Genomic DNA, 17,597 nt, shown 5'->3' with positions numbered 1-17,597 from the left:
TGGAGCCATCCTCGAGCGAGCATAGGGGGGAGTCGTCTGATAAATGAGAAAGTTTTAATGCCGAGCGCTCAGGTCGGCTCATTGGCATTTTTACGATGTCGGAGTTGCGCTGTCCTCCTAGGCCCAGGACAAATAGGCAACAAATGAGACGAGCCCAGGATGCTTAATAGAAAAGCGCAGCGTATGCAAGATGAGTTAGCTGGAGGGCAGCACCAGGATGAGGAGTTGGCGATAGGACAACAGACCCGCTAGCCGAGTGGGGCACTTAAAACTTTTTAGCATGCAACCGCGGACGTTGCAGCTGCAAACTTTTTCGGCCCGCAAACAGGACTCTCGGAGCAGCAGCCCATTTCCTTTAACATGCGGACGTGAATGTGGACACAGACGTGGACGTGGACGTGGACGTGGGACGGAAGACGCGAAAGCGGACTCGATATGAAAGGGCGTTGGCAGGGACCGTCGGCAATTAAATGCACAGAAACAGCAACAAGCTGAAAGAGCCATCTCTGATATGAACAATGTTTGCCAGCCCTGGCAGCAGGCTATCTAAGCCCCTAAAAATACCCTAATTACCAAGTTAATGTCAACTGATATTGATTCAGATGTAAAGCTGTGAATCTATTATGGTTGGTCTTTTAAACCATTTCAAAAAAAAAGCTTTAAATCTCTTTTATTGTTTTGTTAAAAAATAAGCCTTTTCATTACAGACATCAGTTAATATATTTTCGTATACCTTTATCAGATCCGTAAGCGTATCTCAGTTTCGACTAACTGCTAGATATAAGCTTACTTTTTACTTAATTTTCATTTCTTTTCAAATGTTTTCGAAGTTAAAGAGGTCAATGAATATAAAAGAAAAGATAAAAAGATACTTTTTTGCATAGTTTTTATAATAAATAGAAACAAAATTGAACTTTTTTTAGTCTGCAAAATATACAGTACAATTTAAACTTAATTAAGTTAAGAATTAAAAGTTCATATTACATCAAAAACTATGTCTAGAACATAGAAATTACAAAAAAAAAACAACTTGAATAAAATATACTTTTTGAACAACCCAATTTTATTTATTTATTTATTTTTATTTAGGCCAGTTCCTCCTTACGCTTACAGTTCAAATTCAGTTCGCACTTACACTTACAGTTAAAATCGAAAAGAAAAAGAAAATTCTAACTTTATAGAAAAAAACTAGAAGAATAAACTGCCAAGTCTTACACTGTTTCAAAACGTATGTTACACATACTTATTTCTATAATTTTTTCAATTTAAATCAGTGTTGTCCATATATTTAAATCTTAAGTATACGTTTTTAATAATAGCAAGTTAGAGTATGGAATAAAACATACACAATAATGTTGGGTCTTTGGCGTCAAATGCTGCCGGCACCACTGAGTGAGTGGCGCGTGCGGCAACACAAGAACAAAAAAGCACAATACTCCAAATAAAGGGAAGAAGAAGAAGAAGTAAGAACGTTACAGTCGGGATGTTCGACATTTGTATGCCCAGTACCTGATCGATTCAATCGCCAAAAATTTAATAAATATTTAAAAAACCATAATAAGTAAAACAACAACAAACTAGTCGGAAAGGCTATAGTCGAGATTCCGACCATAGGATAGCCGTTACTTATTTCAATATACATAAAAGTACTTTGTATTACTTAGAAAACATTAAATCGCCATAACCGTCGTTCTACTTGCCCGATCTTGATGCGATTCAGTGGAATAATAGATAATAATAAAAGATAACGTTGATTCCCACAAAAAACGTATTATCTTAAAAACTGTGGGTGTGGTGGTTCTTCGCGATTTGCGGGCTCGGAGGGGGGCGTGGCTTAATTTTGAAATAAACATGATAAGCGTGGGGCTTATTAAAATATGTGTGCCAAATTTGGTTACTCTACCTCTTATAGTCTCTGAGATCCTTTTGTTCATACAGACGGACAGACGGACAGACAGACAGACAGACAGACAGACAGACAGACAGACAGACAGACAGACGGACATGGATATATAGACTCGGCTGTTGATGCTGACCAAGATCATATATATTTTATAGTATGCCATATACAGACAGACAGACAGACAGACAGACAGACAGACGGACATGGATATATAGACTCGGCTGTTGATGCTGACCAAGATCATATATATTTTATAGTATGCCATATATCGCCAGCCCATGCATTATGGTATGCATAACCATATCTTAATTATCTTTTTGGTTTATTAACCAATATATATGCAATTTTCAGCAAGCGACGGCAAAGGGGGCCATGGCAAAATTATAAAACAAACTTGATGGAAGTGTTGTCCCCACATTTAGTTGATGCAACTCTTATAGTCTCTGGGATCTACATAGATGTTCATACGGACAGACAGACATTGCCACAAATCCAGTAGCCTCTGTACCCCTTTGGTACTGGGATAAAAAGGAAACCCTAAATCTATGAAAGCGTCTGACTGTTGACCGCCCGTGCAATTTTTGGTGACCAACGAGCGCTGCAACAAAAGCGTGACAAAAAACGTGACCGAAACTTTTTGTCGGGCTTGGATGGTTTTTTGGGGGCGCCTCCGCTTTGTGGCGGGTCGGTATCTGTGTCTGTGTCTGTGTCTGTGCCCGTGGCAGCGCCAACAAATTTCAATAAATTACAGTTACATTTGCCAAAGTCAGCAACGGAGGATACGTCGTTCCGCGTCGCGTTGGGTCGTCCCTGGGTCGTTCTGCTCGCTTAATGGCTCCGCCGTCAGCTCTTACTCCTCCTTAACCCTCGTCCTCTCCGTCGAATGCATAATTCAATTTGTGTTAAAGTTTTGTGAGTGCGTGGCACTCGCGTTGTCGCCGGCGGCCCTCGTAATGCGGCACATAATTCAAACCAAATTCCAGTGGGTGCGACCCCAAACCCCAAGGCGTCTACGACGCGTCGTCTAGTCCATGGATGGGTCCATGTGTCTCAGTCAGTGTATATACTCTGTTTGCCAAATTATATTAGTTACTATCATCAAATAGTAAATCTGTAATGTCATTCTCTCAGTTATTTTATTTATCACTCAACAGATCAGCGGAATTGTTGATTGGGCATTAGCTTACTATATTGAATGACAGTGACAGGGGCAAGTTATGAAGGGAATTATGCTTGGGATAACAGAAAATTATAACTACAGTAACAGTACCAGCAGCAGTAACAGCAGCAGCAACAGAAACAGTAGCAGTAACAGTAGTAGTACCAGTAACAGTAACAGTAATAGTAGCAGTAACAGTAACAGTAACAGTAACAGTAACAGTAACAGTAACAGTAGTAGAAACAGTAACAGTAACAGTAATAGTAGCAGTAACAGTAACTGCAACAGTAACAGTAACAGTAACAGTTACAGTAACAGTAACAGTAACAGTAACAGTAACAGTAACAGTAACAGTAACAGTAGTAGTAACAGTAACAGTAACAGTAACAGCAACAGTAACAGTAGTAGTAACAGTAACAGCAACAGCAACAGTAACAGTAACAGTAACAGTAACCGTAACAGTAACAGCAATAGTAACAGCAACAGTAGCAGCAACAGTAACAGTAACAGTAACAGTAATAGTAATAGTAACAGTAACTTTAACAGTAACTTTAACAGTAACAGTAACAGAAACAGTATCAGTATCACTTTCAGCAACAGAAACAGTAACAGTAACAGTAACAGTAATAGTAATAGTAACAGAAACAGTAATAGTAACAGTTACAGTAACAGTAACAGTAACAGTAACAGTAACAGTAACAGTAACAATAACAGCTACAGTTACAGTTACAGTTACAGTTACAGTTACCCATTGCAGTACAATATCTTCTGATCTATAAATGACACCCTTATCTGTCTTATATATATATTTATAGTCTTTAGTCAGACCTTTAGCACAAAGAACATATTACCTTCTCTTCTCAATTTCAATCGCGACTCATAGTCCTCAGTTATAAGTAGTTCATTTGAAGATAGTCCAATTAATTAGGCTAGAGATTGGATGAGCCGTTTCCAAAAGAGGTAGTATCACTTCCTGTTGATCTGTTGTTGAGTTGCAACTGTTGGAAAATTGTTTCTTTTTTTTCTATTTTGGGTACTCGTGAGTGCAGCACGTGAATAGCAAGTGAATAAATGTAACAGCTTTGGCGTAACGCGTGTGGCGGCCATAAATCAGATGCTCGAGCTGGAGCTGAAGCCGGAGCTGGAGCTGGAGCTTGGCAACTTTGGAGCTGATTACGTAGCCAGAATCGAGTCGAGGCGTGGCGAGGAGTGAAGAAGAGAGTCAGTTCCAGGGCAAGGGATGCCAAGGCGAGTCGAATCGAGTCGAGACAACAACGAAACTAACAATTTTGTGGGCTAACTGTGACGATGTTGCCGATTTTACGCTACATTTGCCGCACGATTGTCGCTGATGGGTACTGGGCCGAGGGGCAGAAGGAGGGGGGGAATACGGAAACGGATGTGGAACTGGAAACTGGAGCAGCTAGCGATGCTAGACAATGTCTGACCAGGGTCCGCTTGTTGTTGCCCATATTACATACTTGAGTGCACTTATTTATTTGCTTGTATGTCAACCTGCATACGTGTGTGTGTGTGTGTGTGTGTGTGTGTGTGACTGCCATTTTTCTATTTTGCGATTTCAATTTGTCTATTGTGCCGCACGGCAAGCAGACAAATGACTGAAGCAGGAGAAGACAGACCCAAACCCAGGTCAGACCACAGCTGACGAGACCAAGGCGAACACCAAAAGGCCAAAGGCAAAAGGACGCCCAGCTCCTGTTCTTGATTAACCTATTATGATCATTTGATTGCTCGATTTAATTTGCCATCGTTTTATTTTTTATTTTTCTTTTGCTTTCCTCCTCTTCCTTTCCCTTGAAGAGCGATTGGGAAGCCGGAAGTCAAGTCACAAGGACGAAGCAAGAAAACTTATTTTTTTTTTGTAACTTTTTTTTTTGAGTCTTTTCGAAATTGAATTTCTTTGATGACTTTTTGGCCTGCACAATGTCCGGCTCGTATTGCATTCAACAGACAACAACAAAAACAAGAATTGACCCTAAATTCATTTTCATTATAAGCATTGGCCTTTTCCCCTTTCTTCCTTCTAAGCTTCCTGCTGAATTTGTGCTGTGGTCCAGTTATTGTTGGGGTCAATTTTATTTTTGAATTAATTTCCGTTTTATATTGTTGCCATTTGTAATTGTTGTTCCTTAATATGATTATGCCTTTTTCCATTTAGCTAACATGCAAAACGACTTGCTCAATTTTATTCAGTTGACCCCTTTCCCCTCTATCCTTAAGCACAGTGGGCGTGGCTAATGCTTATGAATAAAACAAATCCGAATACTCGAACGGATGTGTGACTATTAATGCACTGCAACAGTTGATGTGGTCATCGCTAATTCATCGAACTGTTATCGAGTAATTGTATAAAATCAGTAATTATAATGCGTTAATTATAAAATTATATTAAGTAGTTTTTTTTATACATTTGCTCAATTCAAATATATTGTTGGGCAAAACCCAATATGCTTCTTCCTTGATTGATAATGTAGGGTATTAAATAAATCATAAGCTGATTAAGTGCCATTTTTCACGCATAAATAAATTTAATTTGAATTATTGAGCAACTGCATCTACAAAAACAATAACAAGCTTCAAATACTTATTGAAAAACATTGACACAGTGAGAACGAGAGAAGCTCCAACAGTTTTGCTGTGTTAAGTAATATGGAAAATCGAATTCTATAAAATGTTAATGATTAAAATTACTATTAAAAGTTATAATAAATTAAAGTCTTTGAACACCTCACAAGTCTGCAACAATTTGAGACTTTGAATGAAAAACATAGGAGAATAAGTCTAATTTAAATCAAATTAAATTAAATTATTATTATTATTGGTTTACAAAATCAAGGAAAGCATATTTAATTTGACGATCGCTTTTCACATCAGTTTCTTGAGATTATAACTAAGGGCACTTATCATCACATTAGGAAACATTTTAGACTCATTATTAAACTTAAAAATGAATGTATTAATTAATCTTGCAAGTCTTTTTCACCAGTATTTCTGTCATTATCAGAGGTGCCACAGAATACGAAACCAAGCGAAAATCTGCCAAAAATGTATGGAGTTTTGGGAAAATATTCTGAACAAAAATTTGTAATTTAGAATTGATAAACTTATTGATAGACCCACACATTTTGATGGGTCCCTAAGTATTGGCATGCAGTTACCGTTAGCTGTTCGTAGGTTTTTAGGCAATTTTTGTTAATATTGGCCATTTCAATCGACCGTTCAACGTGGCGTATGCTTATCAAATTAACGAATTACGCGCTTCACAATGCCAATGACATTTCCCGTATGCGGTTGCAATAAATGATAATCGCACGGACAGACCAAGTGCACCCAACACACACACACACACAAACACACACACAAACACATATATAGAGAGTAGAAGCAGGAGAGGGAGTGTTCTGTGATGGGCGCTGCGGCAACGTCGACCGAAAGTCGTAAATTCTGTTGCTGCCGCAGAAAAACAGGCAACCAACGCGGCAAAGAAAGAGATAGAGAGAGAGAGAGAGAGAGAGAGAGCAACTGGTAACTGGCTGCAGCACAACAATGCAAACAATGCCACAAATGCACAAAATACGCCCGGCCGTATGACCAGAATCCCAAACTCACACCCACACCAACAGCAGCAACAACGACAACAACAACAACAACACTAACAATGACTAGCCCTGGCAACACTATGGCAATGCCAACAGCTCGGAGGCAACGGCGCGTCAGGGACGCCGTTCGACATAATTAAAAGCGCGCGCCGTTTACGCAATTAATGAACTCTCGCCAAATTAGGCTGCGGCAGCGCGACAAGCAATTGGCCAGGACGAGCACGAGCACGAGAACGGGAACGAGTATGAGCACGAGGATGCGGATGCGGACGACAAGCGAAGTGGCCCAGGATGTCCCCTCAATGACCGCCTGCGCTGCGGTTGCGGTTAGCCTCCCCTTTCAGCCTTTCAGCCATTCATGCTCCGCATCCCCCATTCCACATCCCCCATCCCACATCAATGGGTGCGGGCGCAACGACGGTGCACAAAAACCGCCGCTTTTGCCGCATTGCAGGGCCTTTGTTGCAGATGGGCAGACGACAGCCGCATTAATGGCCGCCAGTAAAACAAGAGTTGCCAACGCTTCCACCAAACCCCATCTATATGCGCCCTCTAAACAGACGTCTGCCGTCTGCAGTCTAAGCACTTCTGAGTGCTGGCATTCGGGTCGGGTCTGTCCATTCGGCAGCAAGCTCAAATCACAGCATGCACAAGTAGTTTTAAGTTCCGAGCTCAATGCGCTGTTGAGCCACCAATATGGTTTGAAGCACTTGGAAGGATATCGTGTTGGGCACAGCAGCGAAGGTTGAAAAATGATTACAGCATGCCAATTAGCGATAACAAACAAAGTCGACTCAAGTACTAAAATAATGCAAAATATCCTGATATGATCCATTGAATGCATTGACATGACATTTATATGATTTTGATAAAATCTACTTGCTCGAAAATTTCATAAATTATTGCAAAGAGAATTTTAAATATTAAATTTGAACGATCATAACATTGACAAAACTGAACCAATTTACCTAAAAATTGTCAATATTATGTTTAAACGATATTTTAGCATAACATACCTTTAAAATATTTTAAAATAAACTGAGTTAGACATGTCTCCAGCCTTCCTTAAGGATTTAACTCCTTAAAATTTATACTTATCTTAATTATTATTGTCATGATTTTTTTTGGGTTAAAGCTCAAATATTGGGAAAATATGTTCTACCAATCAAAAGACTTGTATTTGTATCAATTTTTTTTAATTTGGCTGACAAACTTACTGAAATGTAAAAAAAAACTGTTCCACAAATAATAATAATTCTGATATAACTGCAAGTTAACACTCATAATCAGTCGATTTATTAACAGCCCAGTTAATCTAAACACCTATTTCATTACTACAGTTAAGACCGGCCAAACCTCTTCTAAACACTTATCCTGCTTCGATAATAATGACATTGCAGTTATATTGTACAAAAACACTTGAGATACGATTCAAATTCATATTGTATGAATTTCATTAAACTAGGATTTAATTGATTGTCAATTATGTTAAAGGGTTTGGTTAAATGTTGTAAAATAGTTGCTCTGAGAAAGTCAAACCGTAAACCACTAAAATCGGGTTGTAATCGAATTTTTGCGTATTTGCAGGTATGCACACACAGGAATTTTGTTCGCTCGGGGCCAAAACCATAATGGGGCAACTTTAAATGCCGCTGCTTTACACGCAATTCAATAATTTGTGGTCAATGTCATCAATGTAATTACAGTTACAATATACACACAGACAGACACTCACAACAATTGGGTGCAGAACCGAATCAAGAATCAAACCCGAAAAATACACAATAGAGACTCAGACTTGAATGTTGTAGTTGTTATTTTTGTTGCCATTTTGCCTCTGTTTATTTTTGTTTATTTTCTTGTATAGTGCAATTTCTTTTCATTCAATATCAATTCGCTTCTCTGGCGCAAAAAACTTTACAATTTCATTTTACATTTCACATATTTCTCCTTCACTTTTCTCTTTTTCTCACTCACTATATATCTTCGATTACAAGCAAGGATAATAATAATAAAAAAAAAAACTTAGAAACAACAAAAAAATATATATATATATAAATGTACATAGTTGGTATAAATTAACAGCATTTTTGTTTCTTCTTTTCTGCTTAGCTAAGTTGCTGTTCCGAGTGGAACAGGGGAGGAGGATAATCAATAAACGCGATAAACCGAAATGGGGAATCATATTATATAGAGAAGTTGCCCAAAAACTTCCAACTTAAAGTAAAATTAATAAATAAGCGGGCACGCGTGAAAAAAAAAGTTTATATATATATATATATATATATATAGCATATAAAATATATAGTTATTGAGGACTTGATCTCAAAATGCCACAGTGTTTAGTTTGCCTTCTTCTCGGATGCAGTCGCCGTCTCAGTCGCTGCCGCAGTTGGCGCCGACGCTGCCGTTGTTATGGCTGCTGCTCCCAACGGAGAGTTGCCCGAAATGTCCAAGTCACTGGCACTGTTCTGTTACGGATGAAAAATAGCAAGAGATTGGCAAAAGACAGATTAATTAATCTATCGATTTGAACTTGAGTAATGTATATCGATCAACATAAAACCATGAATGATTAATATCGATTGATTTATATTAAATAATGTGTATCAACATGGATTCATAGCTATATGAATATTTTTTAACAACTAACGACATAATAAAGTAAGTTAATTAATTCATATTCATTTATGTAAAATCGATACACTTCTTTAGATTTAAATAACGACTAGTTTTGATTCCAAACAAATGATTATCTGATTCTCATTGATTGCCAATAAAGCTCACCTTCATCTCCTTGCGCAGCTTCATGGACTTGCCCATGGACTGCAATCGATAGCGCTCCTTGGCACGCTCGCGTATCTTCTCTGGCACGACCCACAGCGTGGTGGCCATGTTGCCGACGAAGAGCAATAGGAAGAGGCCGCACATGACGGACACATGCCAGGGTGCATCGGGGGGCGTGTAGGCGAGCTTGTAGAGCGTCCAGGCATTGTAGGCCTGAAAGGCATAGCCAATGAAGAGGAAGGGCAAAAGGAAGCTCAAGCCACGCCACATCCACGAGTGGAAGCCCTCAATGGTGATATCCATGTTGTGTCGCTCACCCAGCGCCTTGAGTCGATACAATAAACCCTTCTGGTAACCAAACTGCAAATACTGTACAATGCCTGCAGCAAAAATGTATAAGCAGTGACAGAGAAAGACAGAGAGAGAGAGAGAGGGGACAACTGTCAGATGAATGCTGCATCAAGTCAGATTTGAATATTTACTTACTGATGTATACATTAAAGTACATGAACTGCAGGCGAAAGAGTTGCCAATGCTCGCCTTGGGGCCAAACGAGAAGGACGCCGGCTGCCACCGTCGATATGAAATGATGGGCACGCCACCAGCCCTTGATCCTGGAGCCGTTTACCTTCAATATGGACTCGCGTATGGTCAAAGTGCAGTAATACCAAACCAGCAGAAAGATGAAGGCCAGTTCCAGAGCTCTGTGAGTAGAGGAGAGGGTTGCGAGAAAGTTGCCAATGGCAACTTGATAAGTTGGCCATGCATTTAACTGTCGAATGCAGATGGGACGTCTTGGGAGGATTGATTAACGACACTCACCTGTAGTTAAATATCAAATTGAAGAACGCCATTATCAGTCCAATAACGTTGAGTATTAATTTAAACTTTTCATAGTCATCTTTGTAGCGAACTTTATCGTTTCTGTTCAGAATTGAGACGTTCACATCGCCCAGAATAATCTATAATATACAGAAAGAAGCAATAAGAAAAAAAGGAAATGTAAACACAAATTGGACAACTCAAACTCGGGTCAAAGAAACTGTTTTCAAGTAGCAAATTGTCGCATAATAAAGTTACTTCGGATGCAATTTATGTAAAAGTGTGCCCAACTCACCTGCAAGTAGCGACCTGATTTTGCTGGCAGCGATTGTTCAATTTCATGCAACTGCGCCTTCCGCTTCAGCGACATCTTCACCAGATCATCGAGCTTCTCCTTGTCCGACGGCCCAACGGGCGTCGGAAATCTAAAATAAACAAAACAAGTTAAGTGATTAGTTTACTTGTTTTTGGATTTATTAATTTAACGTCGAATTTAAAAATATTTGAATGCAGAATGTATTAAGAGGCCAAATCATGTTCAAAACGACATTCCGCTTGAAAATTGGTTCAGTTTTGATGAAGTTATGAGAGATCAAAGTTATTGAAAAAATGTCAAGGGGTATGTATGGAAAATTGGATGATAGATGGCTTAGAATCGAAAAAATATCAAATTTTTTAGATGATAATAATTTAAATGCAGAATCAATTTAGAGGCCAATTCATGATCAAAATGACATTCCGCTTGAAAATCGGTTAATTTTTGATGAAGTTATGAGAGATCAAAGTTATTGAAAAAATGTCAAGGGGTATGGAAAATTGGCTTAGAATCGAAAAAATATCAAATTTTCTAGATGATAATAATTTAAATGCAGAATCAATTTAGAGGCCAATTCATGATCAAAATGACATTCTGCTTGAAAATCGGCTCCGTTTTAATCAAGTTATGGCAGTTTGAAGATGGTCAGACTGCGGATTTAGCCACTTTACAAGTCCAAATTTTTGTTCAATTTCACATGATTTTTTACAAAAAAATGAAAGGTCTCAGAATCAAGTTTAAAGTGTTGTTTCATACTATTTACGATATAAGGAGTTGATTAAAAGTGAAAACTTGAGATTTAAAATTATGAATTTTCGAAATTTCAAAGGGGGGACCCTTAGCATCGAAATCGAAACTTGGTCGAAAATAATTACATTTTCTAAATGAGCAAAAATTGAATACAGAATGAATTTTGAGGACAAATCATGATTAAAATGACATTCCGTTTGAAAATCTATTAGTTTATGACAGTTGGACAACTCTTTGACCTAGCAACTTTACCACAACAATTGGTTACGATGTCAGTTCCGGTACTAAAAATGAAACGGTTAGTTTCGGTAAACGGTTCCGGTGTTATTCCCTGGGTACAAGTTTTCAGAGTAAGGAACTCGAAAGAACCGACAAGTTTATTTGGAGTAATAATTCAGGAGTCAATTTACCCATTAAGTAATTTGAATATAAACATAAGACCCAAAACAGTGCGGCGATGTTTATATGTAATTTATTAGTTTGACTAAAGTTGTCAACTCTCTTAATGCTTATTATAAAAGTAGATAATATTAAAAAAAGCATTGAACGGTTGATAAATGTTTAGCATTTGTAGATCTTTCAAAATGAGTGAAAAAACTGATGATAAAGTACAAAATAAATGGAAATTAGTGCAAATGGACTTCAGAATTCAACAGATTTTCATTGAGACTGAACACTTGACTAAATTTAAATAATGTATTATATATGAGATCGGACTGATAAGTCAACAGTCCGAAAAGTTAAAGGCTAATCTTTGAATAAAATTAAATATGCTATTTAAGATAATCTTTTGATACTTATGCGGCTATCAGTTGGTAAATTACACTATCTAATAATATACAAATTCGATTACAAATAACTTAGCCCAACCTCGATATTAGTGAGTTAATGATTATTTAAAATTGTAAATTTTTCGTACATAAAAATGGGTGATATTTACAAAACATGAAACACTCACAATTTGCCATTTAATTCCTAGAATTTAAGACCAAATCAGAGCTTAGTTATTTCTAGTTTCGATACTGAAAATACTTTACGTTACAGTGCAGTTTATAATTATAGAAGCACTTGAACTTTAATGTCATATCTGCTAAGCAAAGTACAGACATAACCATGTTAATTATTAAGTATGATGAGCTATCATTAATCATTCCAGCTTTTTTTTTAAATTTATTTTTTGTTTTATATTTACTGTCCCATTTGCATGGCAAGTCATTAAATCGAACAGATTTATTTGTTCAGTTGGAGATTTGTGAGGGTTATATGATTAGTGGCAAATGTCATGACATTATGAAAAAACAAATATGCAATTTTTCAGGTATATGAATTCCAAATTTATTGGAGCAATTTCTCTTAGGAGTAATTAAGCTGTTAATTTACAAATATAAATCAAGTTGTATTTAAATTGGTTCCAAAGTAAATAGCTCGATATATATCGTCTTAAAGCTATTGTTTTAGGGTCATAGTTTTGCATTCACTAAAATAACCATATTATGTCCCAATTCCCATTGAAGGCTAATCGAAAATGTTTAGCTACAAAATCAATTCTCCACACGGCCCACACGGCAATTTCAATTTGGCCCCACGTCAAAGTTCAATTTAGACATAATTGATAGTTATCTACATAAATTATACACATATACTCAAAAATACATTTAGGTAGGTATATTAGTTTGAATATGGATGTGGTACTATGTGACTTGCTAGGTACGTTTTCATCATACCCTTATTTTGTTATTGTTATTGTTTCTTTGCTTGTTTTTACTTTAATTGGCACTGGCATTTTATCAATCGCTTGCATAATTCATGTTTTTATTTTTAAACATTCCATAAACGATACGGCAAAAAGTTACGCTGATAAGCGACATACGGACTTTCTGACAGACGGCATCGATACGATTTCCCGTGCACCGACAAATTGAAGGAGAAAATGTGAAATACATTGCTAAAACTGGAAAGTACTCGAAATGGGGCTCGTCTGATAAGTCACAGTGGGATAACAGTTAACAAATACTCGTAATCAATGAAATTGTGATAATATTTGGTAAATTACTTGCCAATTTCGGTTGCCGTTAACAAAAGTCATTATGCAATTGGCCAGAAGTTCTCCATAGGAAAATTTATCAAAGTTTTATGCCATAAAATTCAGAATATCAAAAGTCATTGAATTGTTATGTCACTGAATCAAATGTCAAATTTCCCGCTTTTTTTACTGATGCTTCCACGAGCATCGATTCATGATATGGACATTATATAAACGAGGTGAATGTAATATTTGACATAAATATATATTTATTTATTTAGAATAGTTCTACATATATTCTGACATATGGAAATATGCGCTAAAAATAGTTGATTTATATATCTTTTGCTTTTTTCTTCTAGTTTTTTCTTAGTTAAGTTTTATTTGCACACGCGCCAAAGTCGCGCCAGAAACGCGCGCGTCTCCGTGTGATCATAAGCGGTTCACTTAAGGCCGGTTTTGCAATGTAAACGTTGCACTTGCTGTTGTAGTAGTTATAGATGAAGTTGTTGATGTTGATTGCTTATGGACACTGCACACCTTTAAGCAAACAAACAAGCAAGCAAACCAAAGCACTGAACTACAACAACAGCAACAACTAAAACAACTAAAGCAACAACAACGACTATAGAGGGTGCTTGACAGCTGACAACTTTGTATATAGTATTTGCATATCGCAATTAAAATTAATTTTTGAAAACCATTTCGAAAACAATTTCTAGCGTTTATCGTCATGCGCGTTAAAAGCCGCCCCAAATCATTTAATTTGTATCTAGCGTTTTTTAGCGCACGACAAAAACCGCTACAAATCATTTTATTTCTTTATAAGTATGCATGTACACTTATACGTGTATGTATATGTATGCATGTGATGCGTGTGTTCGTTTGCTTGTTTGTTTATGTTTGCATAATTTATTGTGAGTAGAATCAATCTGGCAAACAGCTGAGCGCAAGGCCAAAGATACTTAGTATAGAAGCAGGTTGATTAAACAGAGGGGGCGAGTACAGTGGGACAACGATATATGTACCTAGCGACTACAACCGCTTCGTCAGCAGCAACACACACACACACACACAAGCATAATTCCAGCAACTCCACAACTCAATTCAACTGCAGCTACAACAAGAACAACAATTTGGCCTTGCCTGCTTTGCGCGCACAGTGGAACCCAGTTGCCGAGTGAAGCATTCAATTTGATTTCGTTTTAAAAAAGCGTTGATAATTATCAAATCGATTAAAATCGTTGAAATATGGCAAATAAATGGAAAAGTATGAGTACAATGTGAATGCAAGTGCACGCAACTATCAGCTGTTAAATTTGAGTTTGAATTTAATCAAAGCAAAGTTCAATTTCAGGTAAATCTATTTAATCATAAGTAGCTTATTGTTTTTGTTCTCTTTTTTTTGTGAATCAGACGAAGTAAAAATTAATACATAATCAAAACAATAAATAAAAACAAAATTCATGCGAGAACTTTGTACGCTTAATCACTCTGCTAAACGACTTTCAAAGGAATATGCAAGGTAATCGAAATAATCTTAATATAATATACAATAGAAACAAATTGTTAATTGTTGAAATGCAAGAAGACAAATAAATTGAAAAGCTTCTGTGAACGCAAAGACGAGTCGATTCCATTAAATTGATGCTTAATTTGTCCCACTGTAATCCAGCTGGTCACTCAACGAATTTTGTTTATTTTTGTTTTTCCTTCATTATTATTATTTTTGTTTTTTTTTGTTTTGTGTTGTTATATGTTTGCCTGGCGTTTAAGTTCACGCTTCATGTAACAACACAGGGTCAAGGGCAAATAATTGATGAAGAGATCGGACGAAAGGTAAGAGAGAGTTGCCATAGTAGTTGCAGCAATCAAAAGGTGGGGTAGGGTAGAGCAGGGCAGGGCAGGGCAGTTGTTGGCTGACCAAAGGTTCACTTTTAATTACAAAGTGAACCGTTTATAACAGCGACTTGGCCAATAAACACACTTGACGCCAGTTGTGGAACAAAGTCTACGAGCGTTTTATCACAGGTTTTATCAGAAGAAACACAGTTGTAAAAACTAATTGGTACCGGCAAACACAACTTCATACGCTTTAAACAATAAAATAAATGAAACACCAACAAGAACAACAACAGCATATTGTGATAAGCCTACAGCTGTTGTCGCCTGTTGCTCAGTGAGCTGATAACGCTACTTTCCTGACTAATTACCCAAAGACATGTGTTTACCTGTTTACTGATAAGCGCGGCCATAAGTGTGCCAGTGTGTGTATGTGTGTGTGTGTGTGTATCCGAGTCGTATTTGAATATCTGGCTACTAGTTCAGTGTTAATTGATTGAGATCAAATTCCAATTGGAGAACCTTTAACGGGGGTTGTTTACATTACCAATAAAAGTGCAAAGCGAATTTTATCAGAGAAAAATTTGGAATTCGAAACGTTGCAAAATGTTAAAAAAAATCAACGCATCAACACTCCCTTAATGGCCGAAAATAATTATAATGTCTATTTAATGTCTATTTAACAATAAACAGTTGTTTATGTATGAAAAAAAATATATATACTATACAGAAAATGCAATGAATATGCTAATTTAAATCAATCATTAAACATTTTTCGAAATTTGCTAATAAAATTTAAATCTCTTTTTAAATACTTTTAATCTTCTTAATATGACTAATAATACAGTTAGTCGTGTAATTGTTTTGACAAATATAAAAAATAAAAAGATGTTAAAAATTTCAAATCGCCGTAGAAATTTAATTTAATTTCGTGTCACGTTGCCATCCCTAGCTGAACGTAAACGCAAGTAAGCGTATTTAATTAAACACAATTTTTAAAAGGGTTGACTTTTTTCCCCAGCTTTTTTTTTTTTGTTTTTGCATATCGTGTTTTTGAATGTATGTTTAGTTATTGTACTCACTGTCGCAACGAGGCCGTTATTTGATTCATGCGATAGCGTTGATGTTTGATCTCGTTGAAGCATTTTTGTTGATGACTGTACAGCTGTTCCAGCAGCTCAATGTAGCGTCTGTTGCACGTCTGCAAAGATGTTTAGTGGAGGGGTGTGAGAGGGAGAGAAAATTCTTATTAGCAGCTGTTTGAACTCCAAAAAAAAGAGCAACAACAACAACGGCAAACTCACCTCAAGATCCGTGTACTCGCGATTGAGTTCATTCCATTCATTACACAGCGCTTCGATGTCCATGTTATGCTTGTTATTATTACACTTATAATAATAATAATTATTATTGTTGTTCTTGATTGGTTGTTGGATTTATGCTCTATACACGTTGAATGTTGTATGCAACAGCTGTTTTGAGGTTAGGGTGTGAGAGGGGAGGTCAAACAGTCGCCGGCTATTGTTGGGGTTGCCGCCTGCGCTAGCTGCCAAGTATTTTGGTGAAAAATCAATTGGACGCAGACACATGCATGTGCATATGAATATGGCCACAGACAATGCGCCTCGATTTCTATTTCTCTCTCTCTCTCTTTTTCTTATTTTGAGCACAGTAACAATGGAATGTGTGTGTTATTGGTGGTAATTATTGACGACCACTGTACCACTGTGGACACTTTTGATTTCAGCACTTGCGAATTGGAAGCTGCTACTGCTTCTTCTTCTTCTGCTTTTTGGTTGTGTTTTGTTGTTGGTGCTGCTTTTGCTACTGACGTTGTTTTGTTTAAAAATAAATTTGAGCGGAGCAGCGACGCTTATGCCGTACGCTAACTAAAACTGAACTGAACCGAACACACACTGCAACCACTGTATAGAGCTAGAGCAGGCAAGGCGATCCAATTGCCCGCGCGCGCGATGACGACGAGGGCAACGGGGGCGACGGGGGTAAGGGTGAGTGAGCGACGCGGTGTGAAGGCAACTACACTACTTGAGGAGGCTTAGTTTGGCGACGTCCACGATTAGATTAAAGTTAAGCACAACACACAACAAACAGCACAGCACGACAGCTCGACAGCCAGCCAGCCACACACGCAGTCACCAAACAATATCTTGCGAGAATTTACTTGTACCAACAACAAAACAATGTGGGGGAATAAGCAGCAACAGCAGCAGAAACTCCGGTCGCTTGTTGCGTCGTCACCGCGACACGACTGATGTAGTTGTGCCGCTCTGTTCAATGCATTCGTTGTATGTTAGTAGCGATATCTTGCTCACACTCATGCCTTGCATATACCGTGGCGTGATTGTATTTGGTGA

General features: G+C 37.5%; 1 protein-coding gene across 2 annotated transcripts; it reads right to left on the bottom strand.

Annotated features, from left to right (window-relative positions):
• Positions 1 to 8,487: 8,487 nt before the first annotated feature.
• LOC117781565 (transmembrane protein 120 homolog) lies at positions 8,488 to 17,383 on the bottom strand. 2 transcript variants are annotated; one of them, XM_034618338.1, is made up of 8 exons: positions 16,645 to 17,383; positions 16,527 to 16,595; positions 16,305 to 16,423; positions 10,587 to 10,716; positions 10,292 to 10,431; positions 9,956 to 10,173; positions 9,470 to 9,849; positions 8,488 to 9,153 (listed from the first exon to the last, which is right to left on the bottom strand). In XM_034618338.1, exons 2-8 carry the CDS (start codon positions 16,587 to 16,589, stop codon positions 9,025 to 9,027), a joined length of 1,179 nt encoding a protein of 392 aa, XP_034474229.1. In that variant the 5' UTR covers positions 16,590 to 16,595; positions 16,645 to 17,383; the 3' UTR covers positions 8,488 to 9,024. The 2 variants fall into 2 exon arrangements, with proteins under 2 accessions (XP_034474229.1, XP_034474235.1); XM_034618344.1 differs by having other exon boundaries at positions 16,527 to 16,607; positions 16,648 to 17,383.
• Between the last annotated feature and the right edge of the window lie 214 nt (positions 17,384 to 17,597).

This window comes from Drosophila innubila, chromosome X (assembly GCF_004354385.1).
Source record: "Drosophila innubila isolate TH190305 chromosome X, UK_Dinn_1.0, whole genome shotgun sequence".
NCBI lineage: Eukaryota > Metazoa > Arthropoda > Insecta > Diptera > Drosophilidae > Drosophila > Drosophila innubila.
This window is presented reverse-complemented; position numbering and strand designations above follow the sequence as displayed.